The following is a 23,566-nucleotide window of genomic DNA, read 5'->3' on the forward strand; positions in this document are numbered from 1 at the left end:
TGATTGTCAACAACTGAAGTACTAAAAAATTGACTCCATTTCATTAAAATATTCACAAAAGTAGTGCAAACAAAACAATCTGAAGTTATCCTCAGTATTCCAGTGTCTAATAAACAATTTTAATTAATTTAAAGCTACTACGTGGAATTTGAGAATACAGACTGGAAATACTGAGCTTATATAGCTGAGACTACTGCATTTAAGACATTTTATACGGTATATACACACTTTAAATGACATCATGGTCACTGTTCCATTATGGAATCATAAGCTTCACACTATAAAACCTTTTTCAATCATATAAGGAAATATTGCTTGCATTTGCTCTAAGCATAAGTAAGATTCAGTCTCTTTCTACATTAAAAATTAATGGAATCAAATTTATTTAATCTTTACTTTGCAATACTCTATTGTGCAATATAATTAACTTGCCACACTGGTGACTGAAAGCTGGCTGACTCAAAAATTACTTTAAAATAACTAGAAAACACTGATCAAAGCCGTTTCATTGGGTTTATTTTACATTTAAATAAATCCCAACAAATGTATTCAACTATAAAATGGCAGCATACAACTGTTATGTGGCAGAAAATATGCATAAATTAGAATAATGTGTTGATCCTTACATCTGTAGATATACTTAACATTTCCAACACTTCCCCATCTAGATTACTGTACATTTGGATTTAACACTTTTCTTAATGTGCTGTATTCACCAACTACTAGACCAGAACTATAAAGAAACTGCAAAAATGGAGTTAACAACCCACTGCCTCCCCAAACCCATGGGAGACTGCGTTTGATTCTGGCTCTGCTTTAGTTATATGACCTTGATCATACCACAACCTCTGAGCTTCCGTTTCTTGAGGATGAATGTTGGGGTGAGGGAGTGGGAGACTAGCTAGATTATCCCTAGGGTTTCTTAGCACAGTTCTGATTCTATCATAAGCAGACAAAGAAAAGTGAATTGGAAAGGAATGGGAATGGTAAGGGGTAAAGGTAAGGGGATCAGGATTTTAAAATAACAATTTTCCCCTTAGCTTCTTAAAATATTTTCACATTTAAAAGTCTTCAAGCCAGGTGTGGTAGTTATGTCTGTAATCCTAGCACTTCTGGGATGCCAGGTGGGTGGATCTCTTAAACCCAGGAGTTCAAGACCAGCCTGGGCAACATGGCAAAACCTCGTCTCTACTAAAAATACAAAAATTAGCCAGGCATGGTGGGGCATGTCTGGAGTTCCAGCTACTCCAGAGGCTGAGGTGGGAGGATCACCTGAGCCCAGGGAGGTCGAGGCTGCAGTGAGCCGTGATAGTGCCACTGCACTCCAGCCTGGAGGACAGAGTGAGACCCTGTCTCAAAAAATCAAATCTTCTGAGTTAACTATTCACTTTGCATTTTAGTTTGCTTTCCAGTAATTAATGTCAGAGCAGAGCTCCCAAGCCTTCAGCTATTTCTTTGTATTCTTTTATCCAACTTGGCATATATGGCACCAACCTATTTGTTTTATTACAGAAAACAAGTATTTTCTCCCTAAATATCTTTTTCATAGATGGTTAGACTTATAGAAATTAGAAAATATACAACAAAAGCTTGTTAAAAAAGTATAAATATTGCTGGCATATATCTGTAACAGCTGTTGTATATCTGAAACAAACTATTTTAAATTAAATGCCAAAAATAATGCATGTTAAAATGCATAGTTAAAAAGTTAGAAAATCTGACTCTCAGTTTGTTAAACTAACGCCTTCCATTTTAACTAATAATAATTCTTGCACAAGAAATCTGTTGTAAGACCCTGAATGCAAGGTTTAGACTAAATGAAATGTTTCTTCACTGAGGTCAACTCACATCACCTAAAAGAATAGAAAACAAATGTTACAGGGTCATAAAATGTTAATGTGTGTATGTATACATACAAGCATATATGTATATATATACAGATAAATAAAATCCTCTAAGATGAACTTTTTTTTTTTTTTTGGAGACGGAGTCTTGCACTGTCACCCAGGCTGAAATGCAGTGTCGCGTTTTCAGCTCACTGCAACCTCCATCTCCCGGGTTCAAGCGATTCTCCTGCCTCAGCCTCCCGAGTAGCTGGTATTATAGGCGCCTGCCACCATGCCCCGCTCATTTTTTGTATTTTTAGTAGAGACAGGGTTTCGCCAGGCTGGTCTCGAACTCCTGACCTTGTGATTCGCCCACCTCAGCCTCCCAGAGTGCTGGGATTACAGGTGTGAGCCACCGTGCCCGGCCATGATGAACATTTTTTAAAACCAATTTTTCAGTTATAAGATTTCTAGCCAAAGGAAAATTTTGTTGTATTTATTGTAACTTTTGCTGTAATTTGGTATTGTGTGGTATTTCTTTTGTGCTTTAAGTAAAATCATGCTAGATTTAGATGCCAATAAATGCACAATTTGAATTGAAAACAGTCTTTGTACCTCTCAAATAAAACCATAATTTATGCCATAAAGTGACTGACCTCCAGCCATAGCCAAGATCTCACTTTCTAGGTGAGTATAATGCTCCTTTCCTTACATATCTGAAACTGCCTTTTTTAGTATGTTATAGACCTTTACAGCTTATTTATTTTGGCTATTTTTAAACTCCTTTCATTTATTTGACATCCCTTAAATTAAAAGAAAGGATATTTAAAATACAACTTTGTGATATATACATATACACACCATATATATACACACACACACACACACACAGACACACATAAATCAATAAATTGTCTATTTATCAACTTTTAGCTTTACCCCGGACTTTGGCAATGTTGTAGATACTAGTTCAGGTTCTAGTTTTCCATTTTCACATGAGCTGGAAAATGTTACAGACTACCAAATTCAAACAAGCATCTCATATATAAAGAGTCTAACAGAAAGTCTCTTAGGGAGAAAAGAAAGTTCTTACAATAAAAACGGGAGCATTGCTAGGTGTGAAAAAAAAAAACCATTTTTTTCTGTTATTTATCAAAATCTATTGTAATTTTAATGGTAGGGAAATTTTAACTTTTGTTAATTAGGAGAATACTTGCTTTCTATAAATTCAGTATTTTTTTTTAAACAATAATCAAGTAAAAACATCTAAATGTACAAAGCACTAATAGCTCTGATGTATTCTGTGGAAGGATAACTTATAACAGTTTAAGTCACAATACACTGATTTTTTAAAACCCAATATATTCCCTTCTTTTTCAAACATCAGAGCCTGAGACCCAGAAGAGGTTATGATAAAATCTTATCCAACCAGATCAGAACTAAGAAAATTTTTTTTACCAATAATGTTTTTGTGACCTCTTAGCAGTTACCAAATGCTACTTACATACATTCAACATCTAGCTTACTGGCATGATTTCAAAGTTTTATAAAAATGAGAAACTGCAGATATATGATTAGAAGGTACACAAATTGCATTACATTAAACACAAAGGCAGTGTGGTCCTTATAGGAGAAATCAAGGTCAGTACCCCCTGGTAGAAATGTTCTATAAAAATGTGTCACATTGAAGTATCAGTGTTTTCAGCCAATTGTCTGTCCCTGATATATTTCCTTGGAGTATGTAATGTATCAGGACTTTAGGTTTCTTAATCCAAAATACCTGACTGAATTTAGGTACATCTAGAAAGCAGCTGAAAGGGTTTCTCTTATAGTCTGACATAACAGAAAGTAGATTGAGAAATCCCTCTCTTTACCTGAAGATGTACTGTTATACTTCAGCCATCAGCTCACAAAGGAAAAGAAAAAAAAGAAGAATCAAAATCTCCTCTCACACACACAATCTCCACACAAGCTAAACAAAAACCACCCCTCCCCCCACAAAACCCCAGCACCAAAGTGTCAATCATTCCTGGGAAATAGAACATGCCCCTCAGAATCTGATTTGTTAGTTGGCCAAACTTGAAGGACAGAAATGACCTTATATGTCCTTGTGGGGAAGAGGGAAGACATGTTAATAATGACTATAGAGCCATTGAGAAAGTGCATTATCAATTACACAATCAACTCAGAGCCCTGTCCTCCAATGGAGGTGGTCACAACTTGATTTAAATGCCTCCGTAATTGAACATTTATGTCTTCGGGATAAACGAGATGGGGGGTGGAGAAAGAGCTACCCTCATTTTAATGAAAAAGTGCAGCAGTCTACCACCTTTCCCCATGCTTCTCCAGAAAATGATTGCACAGACTCAGAGAAGTCCAAAGTCATAGCAGAATCTCTGAGGCACTCCTGGTTAAGAGAAAAAAATATGATCCAGTAATCTTCATAGTTCTCTAGATTATGAGAACAAACCCGTTTTGTTTTGTTTTTAAACAAAAGCCAAAGAATCGTTTCATAGGGATCATATACACCATTTCCTCTAACGTATCCTCAGTCTCACAGTGTTGAAATGGGACCGATCAGCCTACGATGGATTGCACATCACCCAAGGAGAAAGGAAGGCATGGAAAAGGCAAACATTTTATACTGCTTCACAAACACATTTACAAGGAATACGTGTAGATGTAGGAAAGAGGGATAAAGAAAACCTTATTGCTGTTTTGATACAAAATACAGTATGAAGATACCTAAACTAAATGAAATCTGGTAACAGTGACCAATATTTTCACAATGTGGGATGAAGTGTCTTCTTGCACAATGAAATGTTCAGTTTAAAAGGTAAGCAGAAAGATGAGGGAGGATGTCAAAACTACACCTGGGATATTAGCTGCATATTGAAACTTGGGGATCGAGACTGCTTGGTTAAGGGGGCTCCTGGGCTGAGAAGCTCTTTACCTTCGCCAGCTTGACCTAGCCGGTCTTCCTGCAGACTGACAGTTGAGTATCGATTAGCATTGTTAGCTGCTAAATTAGTACCTCCCTCAGTGCCAACCCCAATGCTGGTACTTGCTTGACTGCCATTTACATAGTCAAATGATTTACTTGAGGAAGCACTGGCTGTCCGGATTAAACTTAAGCTATTGGTTTTTGGCACCACCTGGCCAGCAGGCAGGCTCAGGTGTTTCTTCATTGGTGTCAGCTCAACTGAATCTACACTAAGATCAGTTGGTTGCTGTACATACTGCTTGCGAACTACTGAATCTCGAGGGCTCTCACTGGATTTGATGGCAGAGGCTGTTTCTTTATCCTTGGCTGAACGCCCAGTTGCTACTTTCCTTAAGCTTCCCCTCTGAGAAGAGGAGGATGGTTTGGTCCCAATTGGCTGACTGCTGAGGGAGGCCCCTGATGAAAATCCTTCATCTGCATCATTCAGGTTTACAGACTCCTCTCCTCCATTTACACCCTCAGCACCTAAGAAAACAAATCAGACAGACTCAGCAACAGCTAAATTAAGTAAGAAGCAGCTGTGAATAACAATACTGACCTTATCTCTTGGGTAATGCTTGCTATAGGTTGTCAATAGCCCTACTATCAACACTTCCCCTAAATAATTTAGGGGAAATCTTAATCTACACAGAGTTCTACTATGCTCAAACATGTTAATTTAGCTTTATTTAGTCCAGTTTTTGTAAAACTATCCACAAACATATCTAGTATATTGTCAATATTTAGGCAGGTAAAACAACTAGGTAAAATACAACAGTTAACATAAATTTTTATAATGCACTCTATCATTCTTCTGAAATGACTGTATCTACCTACTGGAAAAAAAAAAAAAAACTTTGCCCCTCATACCTTCTTTAACCCACCATAAGATGTGCAAGAGACCCTCTTCTAATTCCGGTTACCCAGAATTATACCAAAAACTCATTTATGCTTACAGGCCAAACTCTTTTTAACTATAATAAAATTTATATTTACTCAGTGGTTGGTTAACTGCTTCTATATGGCTTTAGAACCTTTAACATGGAACTAGCAATTTTTTAAAATAACTCAAAACTATATTGCTTCTGTAACTTCACAGTCATATTTTGTCTTATGGCCTTTTCTACTCACTGGTTTCCATATTTTGATCAATTAATGTGAAGAAATTATTATCAGAGAGCAGTGGTAGGGAACCAGCAGGGGTATTTAAGAAGGATTTATATTTTCTATATGGTATGTTTTGATAATATTTTATGTAATTATTTCTGTAATATTTTAGATTCTTAGTATTGAGATGTCATAATCACAAAATACCATAGTGTCCCATCACATTTCATTTCATGCAGAAACTGCAGTTAACAAAATAATTTTTTTTTTTTTTTTTTTTTTTGAGACAGAGTCTCACTCCGTCACCCAGACTGGAGTACAGTGGCAAGATCTTCAGCTCACTGCAACCTCTGCCTCCCTGGTTCAAGTAATTCTCCTGCCTTACCCTCCCTAGCAGCTGGGATTACAGGCATGCACCACCATGCCCAGCTAATTTTTGTATTTTTAGTAGAGATGGGGTTTCACCATGTTGGCCAGGCTGGTCTCCAACTCCTGACCTCAAGTGATCTGCCCACTTCAGCCTCCCAAAGTGCTGGGATTACAGGCGTGAGCCATCTCTCCCGGCGAACAACAGAATTCATATCTTGGGTTTTTGTGGGAGGAAGAGAAGAATATATAATATATTGAGCTTGCAGTTTACAGAAAGCCACTTCTCTTACTGAGAGTATGATCAACATTCTCTTAGAAAGTAATACATTTGCTTCTTTCAAGAACTCATATTGGCTTGCTACCTCATTAAATACATTTTCCAGACTGCCATAAAGTTTAATCTGAATCTACAAAACAGATATCAACATTACAGGTAAGGTAAAAATGTTAGGAAAGAATCTAAACAAATATTAGAGATATAAGTTACCTAAGCAAAATATATACAAAATATTTAAACACAATCTTTTATTTAACATAGTACCTGGAAAAATATTTACTTAGCTACATTTACTCATATGGATTATTTTCTTCCTTCTAAAGAACGAAATAAGCTATCCTTAAAGCAAAAGGCACCTTATTATATCCAGCAGTTTAATAATCTTTAATCATCATGCAAAGCCATATGAAAATGCATTTACTAAGAACAGTAGCAGCTGACACCACTTCTCTCAACCTCTTCAAAAGAACTGTATATAATGTACTTTTATAATATACCTCAAAATAAAAACTTTATATTCATATGATACATTTTAGTAATTTACTTACAATTAGTATAAAGAACTCCAAAATGCCCAAGAAAGGATAGTTATTGGGTCAGAATTGATATTAGTGATATAAAACTGGGAGTGAACAGAAATGTATCATTAGGTATATTTATTAGGAAAGGAGACTGAGAGACTTAGTGCTAGCTTCTGAATCTTGCTACATGCAGATCTGATGTCCAAGCAATATGGCCATAAAAAAGATGGTAACATAAAAGCCATCATGCAAGAGAATCTATTGATATTTTATATACTAAGAAATGCTTAGTATATATAATGGAATACTGATTATACTTTAATCACAGGTATTGTCTTCAGTTTAGTAATAATTTTTAAAAACATTTGTTTATTTATTTTTATATTTTTTGAGACAAGGTCTCACTCTGTTGCACAGGCTGGAGTGCAGTGGCACAATCACAGCCCACTGTAGCCTCAACCTCCCAGGCTCAAGTGATCCTCCCACCTCAGCCTCTCAAGTAGCTGGGACTACAGGCATGTGCCACCATGCTTGGCTAATTTTTGTATATTTTGTAGAGACGGGGTTTTGCCATGTTGCCCAGGCTGGTCTCAAACTCCTGGGCTCAAGCAATCCACCTGCCTGGGCCTCCCAAAGTGCTGGGATTATAGGCATGAGCCATCATGCCTGGCCAGTTTAGTAATAATCTTAACTCCAGCTTTAAAAGTCACAAATAGAATGTACTCGACATCAGGAGAAAAGTAGGTAATGGGCTTATATTGTCTCTTCAATTTCAACATGTAATAAACCCAATTTTAATTGTAAAATTATTTAAAACCATCATAGCAGAAAACTAGTCAATAATCTATGTCAATCCAAAAGCTTCAGCAGAGTTCAGAATTACCAAAACTTTTCATAGGTTTTAGTAATTTCCTTTCTTCTGTTTGGTGGGGTATGGTGGCTCATGCCTGTAATCCCAACATTTTGGGAAGCCAAAACAGATCCTTTGAGTTGAGGAGTTTGAGACCAGCCTGGGCAAACAGCAAGATCCTATCTCCAGAGAGTTAAAAAATTAGCCAGATGTGATGGCACCCACCTATAGTCCCAGCTACTGAGGAGGCAGAGGTGGGAGGATCACTTAAGTCCAGGAATTCGAGGTGGTAGTGAGCTACGAATCTTAAGGAGGCTGGGTGCAGTGCGTCACACCTGGGAGGCCAAGACGGGAGGAGTGCTTGAGCCTGGGAGTTCAAGACTAGCCCGGACAACATAGCAAGACCCCATCTCTACAAACAATTTAAAAATTAACTGGGCATGGTGACATGCCTGTTGTCCTAGCTACTGAGAAGGGTGATGCCAGAGGTTTGCTGGAGCCCAGGAGTTTGAGGTTACAGTGAGCTATGACTGTGCGACTACACTCCAGCCTGGGCAACAGAGTGAGACCATCTGGGGGTCGAGAAAAAACCCTCAAGAAAGAAAAAGGCAACAGTGTCTCAAAACATTTTTCCTTTGTAATTTGCTCCAAAGGTGATAACAATACATCTGGTCCGAAGAGGAGACATCTGAAATTGATTTTTTTTCTTTTTTTTTTTTTATTCCTTTTTGTATTTACACTGAACCCCAAGAAGCTATGAAATGGATTTTTAATGAACATTTCTATTCATGGCTGACTTTACCTATACATTTGGCTTCTGTTAATATTGATTTAAAACTACAAATAGGCCGGGGTGGTGGCTCATGCCTGTAATCTCAGCACCCTGGGAGGCTGAGGTGGGCAGACTGCTTGAGTCCAGGAGTTTGAGACCAGCCTAGGCAACATGGCAAAACCACATCTCTACTAAAAATACAAAAAACTAGCCGGCTGTGGTGGCGTGCCTGTAGTACTAGCTATTCCAGAGGCTGAGGGAAGATCACTTGAGCCCAGGAAGTTGAGGCTACAGTGAGCCTTGATTGTGCCACTGTACTCCTGCCTGGGTGATGTGAGTGAGATCCTGCCTAAAAAAAATAAATAAATAAGACTACAAACAATCTGGATTAAAAGGTAAAATAAGGAAACATTCCTCTTTCCTTGTGGCTACACCTTCTTCCTCCCTCCCCCAAATTGCAATTTTACCAGTGATAGATATTAAAATAGGATATTTTAATATTTTATAGGATATTAAAAAGGAACTACTATTTTGGTTCATTTGTTTCAAAGTGTATGACTTGATGTATTTGAAGGAATGCTTCAACCTAATCCTACACTTTCTGGAATTTGAGCAACTGTTGATTAACATGGTACTATATTTAGCATAAATACTTCCAATATTCTAGCAATAGTAGTAGATAAATATCAAGTGGCTCAGTCATTCAAAAATGTTCAGTTTAGGCCAACTCTGGGTTCCACATCTATTCATCTTCTTATTGTTACATGTTTATACAAGATAAAACTTACTCCTAGGGATAACGTAATAAGATACAGGGAATAAAGGGAAGGCTGCATCTTTCAGAGCCATTTAAAGGATCTCTCAAACAGCACCAACTTTTTTGGGTCCCTAGGTCATGCACATGCAACACTGTTAAATGAAATAAGGTCAATCTGGGTAAATGGGCAAGGGAACAGAGGGTAGATTTAGATTCTTACTGAGCATGCTCAAATTTCTAATGCACCAAAGAGCAAGAGAGTTCCCTATGGTGGAAATTAACTGCTTTATGTATGTTTGGTCTTTAAGTAAAAATATATAACCTCATTTAAAGCTACTTGTTTGATTTAATAAGTATAAAGGATCCACAGTAGCAATACATTAAATAACTTTTTAAAAACTGGCTACAGTTCCCTCCTTTACAAAGCTAATTCCTATGGCATTACATGCAAAACAGCAAGTAAATACTTTCCCAACAAAGAGAAGCACTCTTTTGCAGATGGGGGTTCAAGGGAAGGGTATTAAAAAACCCCTCCATGTTGTGATACTTACATTATAGAAATAAGGCTCTACTAGGATATCTGACCTCTAAATATAATAATACATTTTAATTCCATTGAATTTAATACCACCATTATTTACAGTAAATTGTAAAATGTACTGTGCATCAGGATAGCACATTTATAGAAGGTGTCAGTAGTTTACTAGTTAGACCTAAGCAACTTAATCTACAGATGATAAAGCCAATGAACATCAGCGTACTTGGTCAAAGAGCTAAGAAATTCTTCATTGAACACCACAGAATTACACATAAACCAGCTGGCTCCACTTCAATATCTTAAAGATAATATGCTAATGTTTTAAAACTCTCTTCAAAAATTTTAAAGAATAAATTATTGTATAATTAAAATAATTCATGTTGATTAATAAGGCTCATGTCCACTGGGTACATTTTTCTTTCCTAATGTTAGAATAAACATGCTCAGTAATAAAAAAAATTCCAAGCATTTGCAGACCTTTTGGAGACAGGACCCTGCCTTGTTAGTAGCCATGCCAAGCTGTTCCTTGATTACACAGGATGCAGACTTCAGACCAGCACAAATGGTAACTAAAGATTGCACCTGACCCGGTGCTATGCATATGAGGAGGGAGGGTGCTTTGCAAGGAGAAGCTAATACACCCTGGGGTACTGGAAACACACATTAGAATGGAAAGATGCTCTGCTTGGGGATAGAGAGCCAGGATCCTTCTCCAGCAACTGCCTCACTGACTTCTGCCTCCTCATCTCTGTCCTACCCTCTGTTGTGGCTGTTGCTGAGTTGGGCTCGGGTGAGCCATGCTCAGGGGTCCTGCGCACCAGCACCTCCCCCTCTTGCACACGTTTGATCCCTAGGTCAGTGGAGCCGTGTTGGATCGGGGAGCCAGGAATACTTGAGTCAGCCTCGTTTGAGAAGTCAAAGCCATCTGGGATTCAACATATAAAATTTTAGTGCTTTTATGCTGCTCTATTATTTTCTGAGCATTTTGACCCAGGCAGATAAGAAAATGTATATATGGATATGATATAAACACAAACACTATTTATATAGTTACATGTGTGTGCACAGCATGCACACACATAAGGCAGCAGATGAACAATGTGAGGTTTGCAAATGAATTAAGACAGAAAAATCAGGATCATTAAAATGGCAATATCTCTTAGGCAAGACAGCTTGACTATTCAAGTACCATGTGTATGAAATACTGCTGGATTCAGCACTTACAAAAAAAGGAAAGGCAAAGATAAAAATCCAAAATCAAGAATAAATCATTTTATGAATAGCTTGCATTATACTGTTAGTTTGGCCAGTTATATAGTTTTTCCCACAGTGCTCATACGTGCACCTTTTTTTTTCCAGTATGGTAACAAGGTTAAAGCAACTTCTTTCCTATTTTTCTTATTTAGTTCAAAAAAAGACAAAAATTAACCTCATCTTATTTTGTTTTAATCTTCATACAGCAATCTAAACATCTATTTTATAAATACATATTAAAATAACTTTAGACATTTAGTCACATTTCTAGTGATAAACAAAAAAATTTACTTTACACAGGGTCTTTTAATATCATGTGCTAAGACAGTCTGTAAAAACAGTGATAAATTTACTTGACTCCATGTGTGGACTATGGGGATTTTGTACTCACCTTCTCTTCTCCATCTATGACGACGGATTGAAGCTGTTGTAATTGCAGTCCGAGAAATCCTCGGCACTGTTGGAGTGACTTCAACTTTAAGGACTTTCTGGCCTTCTTGTGTAGAATCAGGAGCATCAAATGGTAATGAGTTTTTCATGGCATTGGCAACCTAAAATGATAATATAAGTCTATACAAGTTTACAATCAATATGCAGTTTTTGTTTATACTACATGTGTCCATAACTTTTGAATATGTATTTAAAATTTGTATTATAATGTTTAATAAATGTATCTTTCTTGTTCTGTATTCTTTTAAGCAGGCTTTTCAAATGAGAATTTCTAAAATATGAGTCACATACCCCAATGATGCCTTAAAATTGTTGACTTTCAAAGAGAAAAAGCATGCCAAAGAAAGAATTAACATATAAACTCTGATTATGAGACAATTTAGAATTGTCTGATTCTTCAGATAAATAACATGCAAAATTTAATCTCTAATAAAACATTAGGATGTTCTCTGCTCTTCTGTTTACATGAGGAGAAATGTTCCTTAAATACTTCTGACATTTTGTCCTACCATTTTCTGCTCCCTGAAGAGGAAAGTGACATACCTGGTAATTGCCATTTAACTGATCCATGTTTCCTAACTGGGCTGTACTAATCTAGCAAAAATCTTGAGCTAAAGGATTGTCTTGCTCCTTCCCTCTCCACTTGGACAAGCCCACATGGAATTAAGCAGCCTGGATGGGTGTGCCTGATCTCACTCAAACATTCTTGCCAGTGGGCTGTTCCAGGGTCTAGATGTGGAGGAAAGTCTTTCAATTTAGCTTTTAACAGTAATGAAAATACTTGTTCCCCATATACCAACTATTTTTCTGTTTATCATATGGCTCTAGATTTGAACAGGGAAAGAGGGTATTATTATTGTGTCCCTCAGAGACCACGGACAATAAAGGAATATTGTAACTAGAGTTACTAATCTCTTTACCTGTATTGCCTTGGAAATGCCACCTCTACTTAATTTACAAGATTGTTGAAAGGATCAACTATTAAAGAGTTTCATAAGTTCAAGGTACTACTCTGATGATGTAATTTTTAAATCTTTTTATCCATTTGTTTTAATATAACTCTTAGGGTAAGGTTAGGAAACAAATGGGAATTCAAATGGAGAATTACTGCAAATGCTACCTTGATAAATTTATATTTAGCTTAAATATTTTTAAAATGATATAAATAAAATGGCTTTTAAAAAGCTGAGCCAGGCATGGTGGCTCATGCCTGTAATCCCACCACTTTGAGAGGCTGAAGCAGGCAGATCACTTGAGTCTGGGAATTTGAGACCAGCCTGGGCAACAAGGTGAGACCTTGTCTCCACAAAAAAATACAAAAATTTGCCAGGTGTGCCGGTATGCACCTGTAGTCCCAGCGACTCAGGAGGCTGAGGCAGGAGGATCACTTGAGCCCAGAAGGTGGAGGTTACAGTGAACTGTCATCACACCACTGCACTCCAGCGTAAGTGACAGAGTGAGACCCTGTCTCAAAAAATAATAGTGATTTTTTGAAACAGTGAAATAAAAAGCTGTATTCTTACAATACTGCAAGTAGAAAATAGTATTTTAAGAATACTGTTATCAAAATACTACGAAAAGCTTAGGAAATTGGAAAGGAATAAAAATTCACAGTCAAATCACCTAGACAACTATTATAGCATTTTATATGTTTCCTCTGTCGTGTCTAGATCTAAAAAATAGTTGTATACTGTTTTTCTACCTCATACAAGCTAGCACTTCCCTTTAATATAAAACCTCATATATATAATCTCATCAAGTAAATATTATATAACTTAAATCATTTTCTGCTGTGGGACATTTAGACTGTTTTTATTCCTTTGCAAGTAGAAATAAAACTGCAATGTGGTGCTTATAATACATTGTCTTTGGTATTTATAATTTTGGTATTAAATTTAAGTTTAGTTTCCTGGAATACATTGCTAGACATGGGATAGAGGGCCAAAGAAATAAGCACACATTACCAAACTGCTTCTTCAGGGGATATTCAGAGTTGTTTCACACTACCACTGTAACATAAAGAATGCCTTCCTCACTCCACTACTGGATATTTACATTCGTTGTTTTTTGTTTTTGAAACAAGGTATTGCTCTGTCACCCAGGCTAGAGTGCAGCAGCACGATCTCAGCCCATTGTAACCTCTGCCTCCCAGGTTCAAGCAATTCTCATGCCTCAGCCTCCCAAGCAGCTGGAATTACAGGCATGTGCCACCATACCCAGCTAATGTTGTTTTTGTTTTTGTTTTTTTTTTCACATGGGGTCTCACTCTGTCGCCCAGGCTGGAGAGCAGTGGCACAATCTTGGCTCACTGCAACCTCCACCTCCCAGGTTTAAGCAATTCTCTGCCTCAGCCTCCCGATTAGCTGGGATTACAGGCGCCCACTATCACGCCCAGCTAATGTTTTTAATTTTTTGTAGAGATGGGGTTTTACCATCTTGGACAGTCTGGTCTTAAACTGCTGACCTCGTGATCCATCCATCTTGGCCTCCCCAAAGTGCTGGGATTACAGGTGTGAGCCACAGGGCCTGGCCTTAAATTTTGTATTTTTTTGTAGAGACAGAGTTTTGCCACGCTGGCCAGGCTGGTCTTGAACTTGTGGCCTCAGATGATCCACCCGCCTCAGCCTCCCAAAGTGCTGTGATTACAGGTGTGAGCCACCGCACCTAGCCTTACATTTGTTTTTCAATTGATCACTTACCATTTGGAGATTTGTTTATTTTGTGGGAGAGTACAAAATCTTTTTACATAGAATGAAATATTAATTTGCTTATTCGTATCATGACTGCTGAAAATGTTTCTCAGTTTGTGCCCTGCATATATTAATTTTTCTTTTAAAAACCTGATGGAGGCCAGGCGTGGTGGCTCACACCTGTAATCCCAGCATTCTGGGAGGCCAAGGCAGGCAGATCACTTGAGATCAGGATTTCAAGACCAGCCTGGCCAACACAGTGAAACTCTGTCTCTACTAAAAATACAAAAATTCACTTTGGGAGGCCAAGGTGGGTGGATCACGAGGTCAAGAGATTGAGACTATCCTGGCTAATACAGTGAAACCCTATCTCTACTAAAAATATAAAAAGTTAGCCAGGTGTGGTGGCACGCGCCTGTAGTCCCAGCTACTCGGGAGGCTGAGATAGGAGAATTGCTTGAACCCAGGAGGCAGAGGTTGCAGTGAGCTGAGATCGCGCAAATGCACTCCAGCATAGGTGACAGAGTGAGACTCTGTCTCAAAAAAAAAAAAAAAAAAAAAAAAAAATCACCTGGGCATGGTGGTGCCTACAATCCCAGCTACTTGGGAGGCTGAGATGGAAGGATCACTTGAACCCATAAGGCAGAGGTTGCAGTAAGCCAAGATCGCGCCACTGCACTCCAGTCTGGGTGGCAGAGACAGACTTCATATCAAAAACAAAATAAAAATAAAAATAAAAAATAAATTTAAAAAAACTGATGGAATAGGCTGGGTGTGGTGTCACACATCTTTAATCCCAGCACTCTGGGAGGCTGGGGCCAGCCTTGGCCACACAGAAAGACCCTGTCTCTACAAAAAATACAAAACAAGAAACAAAAAAAACCCAAAAACCTAACGGCTTAGAATTCAAGTGTTTATGTGGGGGCTGGAGGGTGGGGATCAAACTTATTTTAGTGACTTGTCCTATCATTTATGCTTAGAAAGTAATCCCTTCTCTAGAAATCTGAATATTTAGAACCTTTTCTTCTCTCTTTTCTTAATGGATTTCAAAACATTTAATTATTCACTTTATCTGAACTTTATTTTGGTACTGGAAGGCGGAAAGGGCCTAAACCTATTTTGTTTTCTCTCTAACAGTTAACCAACTGTTATCATGGAATAAAATTTTTCCCCTAATTATTTGGATTGTCTTACTTTTTTAACCTAGTACCTTTTTTAGGTACAAGTATATTTAATAAAGAGTAAAGATAATAACTTACCAATAGTGGTTGAGAAAAAAGCTCTAGCTGGGCTCTATAAATGATATCATCAAGAACTTCCTGGCCAAGGTCCCACTGTCCATTATACCTATGAAGAAGAAGATCATTTACTCTCCTGAGCAAATATCTAATCTTCAGCACAACTTTTTAAATTGTTCCAAATCCTGCTATTTTGGTTGTGAAGCAAAACTTTCATACCAAGTGTTATGTCATTTCATTTGTGAACTATCCCACTTTTGGTTATAAAAACAAAACAGATTTTAAATACTATGTTTACAAATGTTTCTTCACATAAATTGGTTTTTATTACATGCTGATATTTAATCTATTTAATGCATTCATGAAAACCTGGGTTATGAACTATGTAGAGATAGTCTTCCATACAGAAAATCTGACAATTTCTAGACTCCAATTTTAATGACTAGTTATGTTATATTTTGGCTATTTTAAAAGTACTAAAAGGAAACCATATTAGAAAAAGAAGATAAGCCCATCATGGAACAAAAGATTCAGTACTGTGTCTGATAAGGAAGAAAGAGAAATTTTCAAAGTTTCTAAACATTAGGAAGAATTCATACAATTTTATATTCCACCTACTTACATGGCATAATACACCCCTGTGAGAAGCTGCACCATAAATTCAGGATCCAATACTATTCGACCACAGAGTTCTTTCCAATGTTTTTCATGTTGCCGTGGAAACCCACTCACACAAACCCTAGGAAAATACACTATTTAACATGTGATTTCCAGATTCCTTAAATAAAATAGTTTTTGTTTTCCTAAGTTCATTTATTCAATTTATTCATTCCTCAAGTATTTATTGAGTGCCTGTTATGTACCAGTCATTGTTCTGGGCCTAGGCATACAGTTGTGAACAGGTGAAAGATAAAAAATAAAAATGAAATCTGTGCTCTCATAAAGCACTCATTCTAGTGGACTGCACATAAAAGCAACTTTTCTAAAATAGCTAACCATCTCACAATCATCCTTCCTTCTCTTCACACACATACACACACAAATGTCTAACTTTCACTCAACCCAAATTGTATCAGGGTGAATTAATGGGAAGTATAGAAATCTCAAAACAAAAGGACATTTCAAAATACTGTTGTCTGTGAGGCCATTTTTAAACAAAGAACTATAAACAACTCCCTAACATCCATTCCATCTCATTAAGTGATGCTTCCAAAAAAAGTTATGCTTGATAATGATCAACAGTTGTAATATACTACATTAGTTAATCAATTAATTTAGTAAAATAATTGTAATAGTAAATCCAGAAGACATTTTTTAGTGTTTAGTGCCTTATGGTCTTGGGAAATTTTTTTTAAAATTCTGTTTATATATTTTTTGTAGCAGAGATATACAATAAAAGACTTGCTATTTAAAAACAGCATTATATGGCCAGGCGCGGTGGCTCATGCCTATAATCCCTGCACTTTGGGAGGCCGAGCCAGGTGGATCACGAGGTCAGGAGATCGAGACCATCCTGGCTAACACGGTGAAACCCCATCTCTACTAAAAATATTTTTAAAAAATTAGCCGGGCATGGTGGCAGGCACCTGTAGTCCCAGCTACTCAGGAGGCTGAGGCAGGAGAATGGCGTGAACCTGGGAGGTGGAGCTTGCAATGAGCCAAGATCGCGCCACTTCACTGCAGCCTGGGCAACAGAGCAAGACACCATCTCAAAAAAATAAAAATAAAAAATAAAATAAAATAAAAATAGCATTATATTAAGATAAAACTATGTGGCGAAAGGGGAATGGAAATTTCTCCTTTAATTTCAAGGAGAAAAAGGAATAAATGTAATATTAGACCATTAAAGAAAAGTTTCTTCATTTATTCCTCAAATGGATGATGGTATCACATCATTATGGTATTTACATTACATACATTTAAAACAGTGACCCAACAGTTATTTTTTTAATTATGTCGATACTTACATACTAGAAATTATATCATTTCCTTTTTCCTTTTTTTTTTGAGATGGAGTCTCGCTCTGCCGCCCAGGCTGGAGTACAGTGGCCTGATCTCGGCTCACTGCAAGCTCTGCCTCCCAGGTTCAAGCGATTCACCTGCCTCAGCCTCCCAAGTAGCTGGGACTACAGGCATGTGCCACCACTCCCGGCTAATTTTTGTAGTTTTAGTAGAGACAGGGTTTCATTATGTTGGCCAGGATGGTCTCAAACTCGTGACCTCAGGTGATCTGCCCACCTCAGCCTCCTGAAGTGCTGGAATTACAGACATGAGCCACTGCGCCTGGCCTAGAAATTATATTTCTACCTACTTAAGATAGGATGAAAAACCTTTAATGTCAACAACGTACAAGGAGTACATAGTTTTTCAAAATTCTGTAGAGGATATATGAACAAAAGAACAAAAGTTTGAGGACCACTAAACTCCGCCATCATCTTTGTTATTAAGAAATTCTATTAGGCTGAGTGTGGTGACTCATGCCTATAATTCCAGTACTTTGGGAGACCAAGGTAGGAAGATCACTTGAGGCCAGGAGTTCAAGACCAGCTTGGACAACACAGTGAGACCCCATCTCTATAACAAATTTAAAAATTAGCCAAATATGGTGGCACATCCCTATAGTCATAGCTACTAAAGAGACTGAGGTGGAAGGACTGCTTGAGCCTACGAGTTCGAGGCTGCAGTGAGCTATGTATAATGATTGTGCCACTGCACTCTAGCCTGGGTGACAGAGGAAGACTCTATCTCAAAAAAAAAAAAAAAAGAAAAAAGAAATTCTATTGAAGGCCACAATAATGTTGTCAATGAGAGAGCAGGCAGTTTTCTTTTAATGAACCTCAAGTAATGAATTATAAATAAATTTATCTGCAGATAGGCAGTAAGTGCTTAAGCAGCATCTAAATTAGAGACAAGAATTTTGTTAGACATTAATCACGTTATTACAGTTAAGAGAAACAAATATTTTTAAGTAATCTGTAAAATCAAAGTAACAGCTAATTTAGATGGGAAAAATTAGTAAGTTTTGTTTAAGCAGGATCTCTTCCCAGTAACACAATAGCATGTCACCTTGAGCAAAGCACTTGTGGTGGACAGACTCTTGGACAGCCATGATCCCTATGATCTTTCTGGTATTCACACTGTGTCATGCCCTTCCCCTTCAGCAAGGGTAGGATCTACAGCTTGCTTCTAACCAATAGAATAAGGCAAAGGTGATGGGATTCCATGATTATGTGTACATGAGTACGTTACATAAGGTAACAGGTCTTGCTGGAGTCTCACTCCTCCTATGTTGAAGAAGTAAGCTGCCATGTTGTAGGCTGCCTGTGTTGGGAGGCCAATGTGGCAAGGAGCAAAGGATGGCCTCCAGCACACAGCCACAAAAAACTGAAGCCCTCAGTCCTACAGCCACAGGAACTCAATTCTGCCAACAAAACTTTTGAGCCTCAGATAAGACTGCAACTCCAGCTAACATCTTAACTGCCGCCTTGTAAGACGCTAAGCAGAGTACCCCAGCTAAGCCATCTGGATTCCTGACCCACAAAAGCTGTGAAATAATAAATGTGTGATGTTTTAACCTGCTCAATTTGTGGCAATTTATTACGCAGTAATAGAAAATGAACACAACATTTAACCTTTTTGGGGGATTGATATCCTCAAGTAAAAATCATTTTGAAAGGCTGAATTCAGAATTCCTTCTATAACTGAACTTCTGTGACTCTAAACATCCATTGTCTCCAAACTAATTTATATCACTTAAATTTTTTTCTTTTTTTTTTTTTTTTTTTTTTTTGAGACAAGTTCTCACTCTGTCGCCCAGGCTGTAGTATAGTGGCACGATCTCGGATCACTGCAACCCTGCCTCCCAGGTTCAAGTCATCCACATGCCTCAGCCTCCCAAGTAGCTGGGATTATAGGCATGCACTACCACGCCCAGCTAATTTTTGTATTTTTAGTAGAGACAGGGTTTCACCATGTTGGCCAGGCTGGTCTCAAACTCCTGACCTCAGGTGATCTGCCCGCCTTGGCCTCCCAACATGATGGAATTACAGGCGTGAACCACTGCACCTGGCCTATATTTTTTCCACAGTAGAAATTTAAGGCCAGGTACAGTGTCTCACACCTGTAATCCTAGCATGTTGGGAGGCCAGGGCAGGCAGATCACTTAATCCTAGGAGTTTGTGACCTGCCTATGCAACACCATGAAACTCGGTCTCTATTTAAAAAAAAAAAAAGCCCAGCACAGTGGTGGGCACCTGTAGACCCAGCTACTCAGGAGACTGAGGTGAGAAGATCGCTTAAACCTGAGAGGCAAAGACTGAATAAGCTGATATGGCACCACTGCACTCCAGCCTGGGTGACAGAACAAGATTTCAGCCTAGGTCTGTCCAAATTATTAGAAATTCTGATTTAGTAAAGATTATAATCCATGAGATACAGAATATCCACCCCCGACATACAAATGAGACACATACATCATTGGTACTATTGCTAATCACTTTCTCCAACACAGAGACAGTTATTTATGAAATGGGAAGAGGTTCACATTCCTTAAGACTTTCCCATATATATAGCACTATTTTTTTCAAAGATCTCAAAGTGACTTACAAAAACTGGCAACCAGGGAATGATAAGATACGTCACTAAACAACCTTAGATTTGGATGTCTTGGTACAACTCTATGTTCAGCTAGAAAATATTTCTTTAATGCTGAAAACATTTTCATAATGCACAAGGCCAGGCATGGTGGCTCACACCTGTACTCGCAGCACTTTGGGAGGCTGATGTGGCAAGAATGCTTGAGGCCAGAACTTCAAAACAAACCTGGGCAACATAGCAAGACCCTGTCTCTACAAAAATTAGCTGAGTGTCATGGTGTACACCTGTGGTCCCAGTTACTTGGGAGGCCCAGGCGGGAGGATTCCTTGAGCCAAGGAGGCCGAGGGCACAGTGAGCTATGATTCAGCCACTGTACTCCAGCCTGGGTGACAGAGAGAAATCCTATCTCATAAAAAAGCAACAACAAAAAAACAGCCTCATGAGGATACGGACTCCTACAGGAATGTAAGCTCCCTGAGTTTTGTTTACTGCTGTATTACCAGAAGTTAGAAGAGTGCCTGGCTTAGAGAATGTGTTCAATAAATATCTGTCAAATAAATATGAAGATTAGTAATAATCACTCTTCTCACCTGGAACCCATCCGACAAAGAGATTGATAAGATGAGGCAGGCATATATACAATAGCAGAATTATAACACAGCATGAGAAAACTCAGGACTTCAAACCTAAAAACAACAAATGCAAGGTTAAAAGGATTACAAACAATTACTTCTACTAGCAACTGGTTATCACAATGCCTTAATATTGACCTTTATGATTTCTTAATCAGATCAACATAGCATCTTTCTCAAAGGTTTCCCTGTTTATATTATCCTTATTACAAGTCATATCCCTTGCTGTCATCTTGTCATCTATGTTTCTGTTTTTAAAAAATAAATGAGGCCGGGCACGGTGGCTCACGCCTGTAATCCCAGCACTTTGGGAGGCCAAGGTGGGTAGATCACAAGGTCAGGAGATCGAGACCATCCTGGCTAACACGGTGAAACCCTGTCTCTACTAAAAATACAAAAATTAGGCAGGCATAGTGGCACAAGCCTGTTTTTCAGCTACTCAAGAGGCTGAGGCAGGAGAATTGCTTGAACCCGGGAGGCAGAGCTTACAGTGAGCCGAGATCACGCCACTGCACTCCAGCCTGGGCAACAGAGTGAGACTCCATCTCAAAAAATCAATCAATCAATCATGCTTGAACAGATGACTCCCCTATAAATAAGTCTACCATCTTCCTACTGACTTCATAATAAAATCCAAACTTATCACAAGGTCCTTTAAAATCAAAGTCCTTATTACAAGGTACTTTAAAATCCACCTTCATCCTTCCTCTCCAGCTTTACTTCCCTCCATTACCAACCACATATACCACACTATATCAATCTTCTTACCATTCCAACAATATGCTGTAACCAATCAGAATTCCTTGCTTTAATGCTCACTGCTCCTTCTTAATAGAATATACTTTTTCACTTGGGTGATTCCTGATAAGATTTCAAGTCCTAGATCAAATTTTTACTTTAGCCATAAAGCCCTTCTTATTTCTCTCTGCTAAAGTAAACCAGTCCCTTACCTGTGTAGCTCTAATATAGCATTTATCCCACTGAATTGTAATTTTATTCCTTTATGTCTCTTTCTCCCATTTAGTAATAAGCAACTTTAGAATAAAGACCCTGATTTATTCATCTCTATCATTAGTGTCCAGCCAGTGTCTAATACATTATTGTTTAATAAATACTTGTTGAATGAATAAACGCTTTCCTAACATTTATAATGTCTAAGAAAGTGGCTCCTAAATCTGGATGCACATTAGTTATTTAAAGACCTTTTTAAAAACATACACTTCTATGCCTTAACCCAGTTGACCTACTTAAAACCTCGGGTAGGAACCAGGGAAGTTGTACCTCTAAAAAGCTTCCCACAGATGAATGGCGAAGGGTTTATGGAAGCACTTTGTACTATTTTAACAATGTTTTTTGTAAGTCTGAAGTTATTTCAAAATGAAAAGTTAAAAATCAAGCTGAAAGTCTGATCTGGAAGCAGCCATACTTTCAGATCCCTTCACTTTCTCCATACATCTAGGTAAAACAATGGAGATTTATTCTCTGAAAGGATAAAAAATAATTTCTACCTGGGAGCCCCAACGGTGATAGGGGTGGATGCCAAATTGAAAATAGGAAGATTAAGTGAAGTGAAATATAACTGACTAGATATTGCCACTTGGCCACCAAAATACTAGCAACAAGATCTCTAGTTAAGATACCAGAAGAGTTGTTTCCAGGGAATTTGACCACTCTAAGAGGAAAGACTTAAAGATATGGATTTGGGAAAATTTCCAAATGAATGGCCTAGTGGGATCCTATGGTGAAGTTTATATTTATAGTCAGTTACTAGGTTGGTGCAAAAATTAATTTTTTTTAAATGGCAAAACCACAATAACTTTTGTACCAATACTAGCTCAAATCAGCCATATACTAACATGGTCAGAGCTTCTCATTTTTTATTCCCCCCCAACTTTTTTTTTTTTTTTGAGACAGAGTCTCGGTCTTCTCATCCAGGCTGAAGTATAATGGCACGATCTCGGCTCACTGCAACCTCTGCCTCCCGTGTTCAAACTATTCTTTTGCCTCAGCCTCCCAAGTAGCTGGGATTACAGGTGTCCACCACCACACTCGGCCAATTTTTTTTGTATTTTTAGTAGAGATGGGGTTTCACCATTTTGGCCAGGCTGGTCTCGAACTCCCGACCTCAGGTGATCTGCCCGCCTCAGCCTCCCAAAGTGCTGGGATTAAAGGCATAAACCACCGCACCCAGCCTATTCCCCTATTCTTAAACAAGAGGGAAAAAAGATTGCCAGACATCTAAGGAACTTACTAGGATGAAAAAGAGACTATAAAGAAACAGAAGGGCTAGGCGCAGTGGCTCACATCTGTAATCCCAACACATTGGGAGGCCGAGGTGGGTGGATCATAAGATCAGGAGTTCGTGACCAGCCTGGCCAACATAGTGAAACCCCATCTCTACTAAAAATAAAAAAATTAGCTGGGCATGGTGGCACGCGCCTGTAGTCTCAGTTACTCAGGAAGTCGAGGCAGGAAAATCACTTGAACCCGGGAGGCGGAGGTTGTGGTGAGCTGAGATCACGCCACTCACTGCATTCCAGCCTGGGCAACAGAGCAAGATTCTGTCTCAAAAAAAAAAAAAAAAGGAAATAGAAGGCTGGGTCCAGTAGGTCATTCCTGAAATCCCAGCACTTTGGGAGGCTGAGATGGGGAGGATTGCTTGAGCTCACGTGTTTAAGAGCAGCCTGGGCAACATATTGAGACCCC

General features: G+C 38.3%; 1 protein-coding gene across 2 annotated transcripts in view; it reads right to left on the bottom strand.

Annotated features, from left to right (window-relative positions):
- Positions 1-2,497: 2,497 nt before the first annotated feature.
- Positions 2,498-23,566, bottom strand: part of FAM126B (family with sequence similarity 126 member B) — an 83,594-nt gene continuing 62,525 nt past the window's right edge. The window contains exons 8-13 of one of the 2 annotated variants that reach the window (XM_025405013.1): positions 20,819-20,914; positions 16,255-16,371; positions 15,654-15,741; positions 11,646-11,805; positions 10,758-10,925; positions 4,445-5,295 (exon numbers count right to left, since the gene is read on the bottom strand). In XM_025405013.1, coding sequence (XP_025260798.1) covers positions 4,694-5,295; positions 10,758-10,925; positions 11,646-11,805; positions 15,654-15,741; positions 16,255-16,371; positions 20,819-20,914 — 1,231 coding nt within the window. In that variant the 3' untranslated portion in view covers positions 4,445-4,693. Of the gene's footprint in view, positions 5,296-10,757; positions 10,926-11,645; positions 11,806-15,653; positions 15,742-16,254; positions 16,372-20,818; positions 20,915-23,566 lie in introns of both variants that reach the window. The other variant, XM_025405014.1, reaches the window with a different exon arrangement.

This window comes from Theropithecus gelada, chromosome 12 (genome assembly GCF_003255815.1).
Source record: "Theropithecus gelada isolate Dixy chromosome 12, Tgel_1.0, whole genome shotgun sequence".
NCBI classification, from domain to species: Eukaryota; Metazoa; Chordata; class Mammalia; order Primates; family Cercopithecidae; genus Theropithecus; species Theropithecus gelada.